At 44.1% G+C, this 4,599-nt stretch overlaps 1 protein-coding gene across 1 annotated transcript; it reads right to left on the bottom strand.

The window, feature by feature from the left end:
• Nucleotides 1-251: 251 nt before the first annotated feature.
• xrcc3 (X-ray repair complementing defective repair in Chinese hamster cells 3) lies at nucleotides 252-3,333 on the bottom strand (the record flags this gene model as incomplete). Its single annotated transcript, XM_080860383.1, has 7 exons — nucleotides 252-561; nucleotides 886-932; nucleotides 1,430-1,642; nucleotides 2,236-2,390; nucleotides 2,576-2,788; nucleotides 2,882-3,019; nucleotides 3,279-3,333. 7 exons carry the CDS (start codon nucleotides 3,331-3,333, stop codon nucleotides 252-254), a joined length of 1,131 nt encoding a protein of 376 aa, XP_080716509.1.
• Nucleotides 3,334-4,599: the final 1,266 nt, after the last annotated feature.

Raw genomic sequence — 4,599 nt, 5'->3', positions numbered from 1 at the left:
TAACACAGCTATCTGCTATCTCAGAGCCTGGCTGGGGAGAAAGCTAACACAGCTATCTGCTATCTCAGAGCCTGGCTGGGGAGAAAGCTAACACAGCTATCTGCTATCTCAGAGCCTGGCTGGGGAGAAAGCTAACACAGCTATCTGCTATCTCAGAGCCTGGCTGGGGAGAAAGCTAACTTTACAGTAAGCTGAGTGCCTGGGACAGCAGAAGTTACGTCGGACCTCTTGGTTCTATAAAGGTCTGATTGTCACGTGCATCCTGCTCCTCCTTCTGGTGCTGTCCCAGGTCCATGGGCGGTTCTGGAGGTTCCTGAAAGGGCCTGCTGTGGTGGCTCTCCAGAGTCCTCCATGGCGATACCCCTTATCCCCTCCAGCCAGACCCCACACAGACAGCTCACCCGGGGCAGGTGGGGGGCAAAGACCACTTCCAGGCGGCGGGGGACGCAGCTCTGCTCGCCGGCCGTCACACACCCCCCCAGGCGGCGCAGCATGAGCCGCACCATCACCTGATTGGCCCAGGCCAAGCCCAGAGCAGGAAGAACCCGGCTCTCCACCAGACTGAGGGAGAACATCAATAACATTACGCCAAAGTCATAGCTTATAGCTGTGTCATACTGAATATTAATGACAATACTCTAATAGTAAGACAAGTAAACATGTCAAGACACCAAACACCAGACATTATTGCCTTCCCTGATAGAGCTAACAAATATTAATATTATGGCTCATATTAATATTTATATTTATAATAATATTAATAATAAAACAAAGTATTAGACTGGGTTTCAGTAATGGGCTGAATTTGGCAGCTCTTGTTTTTGTTCCAAACATTAATTCTGTGTTCTAAGCAACACTGTGAAGAACCAGAAGGAGGGTACTCACCCAAAATTACACCTTCCAGGATTTGGACCATCAAAGACATCTGTGACCTACAAAATATGTGCAGACATGGCTGAATTCACCTTTTTATGTTCTGCACAGACCACCAGTCAAATGATACCTTCTATCTACAGCAAATACATGTAACATGTGATGGCAGTTAATCATGAAAGAAGCTTGTAATAATGGATATTGAAATATAAAATCACAGAAAAAAATGTAGAATATACACAGGAAGTATAATTAAATGTAAATGATATTGTTCAAAAGCATCTTTTTAATAAAGTATACAGAGTATAAGGAGTCTTTCCTGTGAATTTTGTTGTGAAAACCTAAAAAGGAGAGAATTTTCTGTGCACAAAGTTCCCCGGTCTTCTATGCTAGAATAAGTTGCTACATCAGAGCTCATAACATGCATAATGTTACAAAGCTTGACTATTCAGTGTAAACAAGGTAAGATTTGAACATAAGAAATGTACTAACTATGGCACCGCTCAGATTTATGCTGTCAGCATGTGTTACTCTACCCTAGGAACGGTAACCATACCTGGTTGATGCAGAGCACAGGTGTGTGGTAGGTGTGGCTGAGGCGGTGGAGGGTACTGGAGAAAGCCAGCAGGTGGCGCGTTCTCTCCAGCGTCTCGTCCGCCTGGAACTCGTTCCGGAACAGCCCGGCCACAGAGTCCACCACCACCAGACGCACCGATCCCCGAGACAGCAGCACCGGAACCCTCTGAGTGATACAGGTCTGCAGTGCACTCTGAATGAGTACAGCAACAATGATATAGTATATATAGTGAACTTATATAGTGTGAACTATTTGCCACCTTTAACTGCAAATGTCACTGCATCTACACCTACAATGACTTTACTCTTCTGAAGGGATGATTATAAATTCCATTCCTGTGTATATTCCTGGGGATTCCTGGGTTCTGTTACTTAGTTTTAGACAATTGAATGCAATGTTTATCACCAAGTGTGTTGTCAAAAAAAAAATGTCCGACCAACTGCATAGTTCAAACAAAATCGTGATTATACAAGTTACTGTACAGTGTTGCAGAGTAGTTACAACTCTGCTGTATAGGATGGACATTCCTCACCAGGTCTGCAGCGTGGGTCAGGGTTAGGGTTAGTCTCACACTGTCTCCATCTGCCTCTCTCTATCACTCTCTCTCTTACTCATACACACACACACACACACACACACACACACACACACACATACACTCTAACAAATACACACACAAACAGACTGTCTCTCTCTCTCTCTCTCTCTCTCTCTCTGACACACACATGCACACGCACACCACGCACACCACGCACACCACACATACACACACACACACTCCTCACCAGGTCTGCCGCGTGTTCTATGTAGATGTTGTCACTGAAGCGGATGCTGCGCACCAGAGCCTTTGGGAGGTCCTGTCTCAGCTGAGACTGCTGGACTATGAGCTGACGGAGCCGCTTGATAGGGAAGGAGTCCTCAGTGCAAATAAATACAGCTCCTAACCACACAGACATTCAATTATGTGAAGACACATGCCGGAAAAAACAAACAAGGTATACAAGTGGAAACACACACTTACCCACCATACACATATTTTACACACACTCACATATACACACACACACACTAGTAAAACGGATTCAAAAAGCGACAAAACCACTCATGCTTATTTGCACATCTCACCAGAGCCCAGTCCGCCATGCTCGACTGGATACTGAACGGAGAGGCTGAGCTGCAGTCCAAACTGAGTCTTTCCAGCGCCACTCTCCCCTGCCAACTCCGTTATGCCACACAGTGGAATGCCTCCGCGCAAGAGCGCATCCAGGACAGAACAACCAGAAGAGAGTTTGTGTCCTGGTTCTAAAGAGGGGCATTCTCCACGCAGCAACTGTAGGGCTGCGTAAAATTAAAGATTTTTTGTAATAGTTATCATTTACAGCCATACAAATACACAAGAATGAAAGTGAATCCACAAGAAATCACGGGTACCTGTGACAGGTGGGCGTTTGCAGTAAGCTTGAGCAACAGCAGTATGTAAGTGGTGCACATCAGTTTTTGACAGCTGCGTGAGTCTCTGAAGATCAGAACCCGAGAGGCTCAGAATCTCTTTTGCCGATTTGACATTAGCTGAAAGAATTACAGTGGCCAACAAATGTAACTTTAAAAAACTTGTTTGAGATATCAGTGTATAGCCTGAAATAATACTGAATCTGACACGACAATATCAGATATAAGTCGCTTACATTAATCAGACCAAATACAACATAATTACGTATTTTTACATAGGTTCATGGCTGACATAATTAGCTTTACATGATCATCGTACTGTCGGTTGTTGGGATTGCAATGCTGGCTAGTTAAAAAGCTAGCTAATACTAGGAGTTACCTCTCTTCACAGCTGCTATAATTCGTGGATTTAGGTCAAGCTGTTCCCAGTTCATGTTTTTTCGCGTATATCCATTACAATTGGTAGCTCGTAGTATGTTAAAGTAAGAGTGATTCGCTAAACGATAACTTCATCTCAGCTAGAGCAACAGTAAACATTTTTTTTTTTAATTTTCCCGGTGAAATTCCGTTTCGTCTTCTTCTTCTTCAATTCAGAGCGGGCACCTACCGCCACCCCCTGGATTGGAGACCCTGAAAACAACCGGGCCGTACCTGTCAGCTAACACTTTTTTTTTTTTATCAGTACCGCAAATACTTCAATCCCAAAGATCTATCTCTGTGACATCAGAGAAGGTTGGTAATAATAACGCGCGCGTTGAAGATTCTATTTCTTTATTCTCAAAATAGTAGTCTGCTGGCTCTGCAAAGCCTCCTGCAATGAAGCCCTCTGTGCAACTAGCTTAATTCCTCAATTAGAGAAAGGTATGATAAATTAACATTTTTCATTTCATATCGATTTTTTAAAATCTTTTTAGTCTAGTAATTCATGTAAATTACCTTGAACCCTTTTTTTTTTTTTTTTTTTTTTTTAACATTCAACGTCTTACCATAGGCTACCACCAGGTATACTCGTAATGAATGGTCATAGTCACTTTATTCAACTGATCTGTCTTTTCTAGGAGCCGAGCTCCCTCTATCCCTTCAGAAATGCCACGAAAGAAGCCAACAGATCATGATGACAGGTGTGAGCATGACACAAGCCAAAATCCTGTCAGGTAAGGGGAGAGAGAGACAAAGTGTGAGATGTGGAATGAAATACCAAAACGAGGACGATTTCAGAAAAAAATCCCTGTCCTTTGCCTGCCATCCATCAGGAATGGTGCTGAGACAAGAAAGCGTCAACACTCAGGGACACACACCTATCCATCTCCCATCTCAACTCATCTCCACACTTCAACTCCTGACTTTGAGGAGCCCACAGCTGGTCCATCGGGTAAAGAATCTTACCTCTCAATATGAGTCACTATAATGCAACATCCTCATTTCTCCCACCCAAACACATTTCCAAAGATCCTACTGTTCTGTCCAGGTGTGTCAGTATCCAGAAGACACAGTCACTGCTGTTCCTCTTCACACACAGCCCGTTCTACCTCCACCAGTTCCAGCAGCAGAAGTGACTATGCAGGCCATGACTCAGACAGCTCCTCGCTTGATGGCGGTGACTACCCTCCCTACCGAGCCACCTATAACACGCCAGCTCCGATAGGTCAGAAGCCATGAGGACAACATAGAGAAGGACAAATATTTAGACTTATGACAGT

Source organism: Sprattus sprattus (genome assembly GCF_963457725.1).
Source record: "Sprattus sprattus genome assembly, chromosome: 2".
Classification (NCBI taxonomy): Eukaryota; Metazoa; Chordata; class Actinopteri; order Clupeiformes; family Clupeidae; genus Sprattus; species Sprattus sprattus.
Note: the sequence above shows the minus strand (reverse complement) of the source record. Positions and strands in the feature narration are given on the sequence as shown.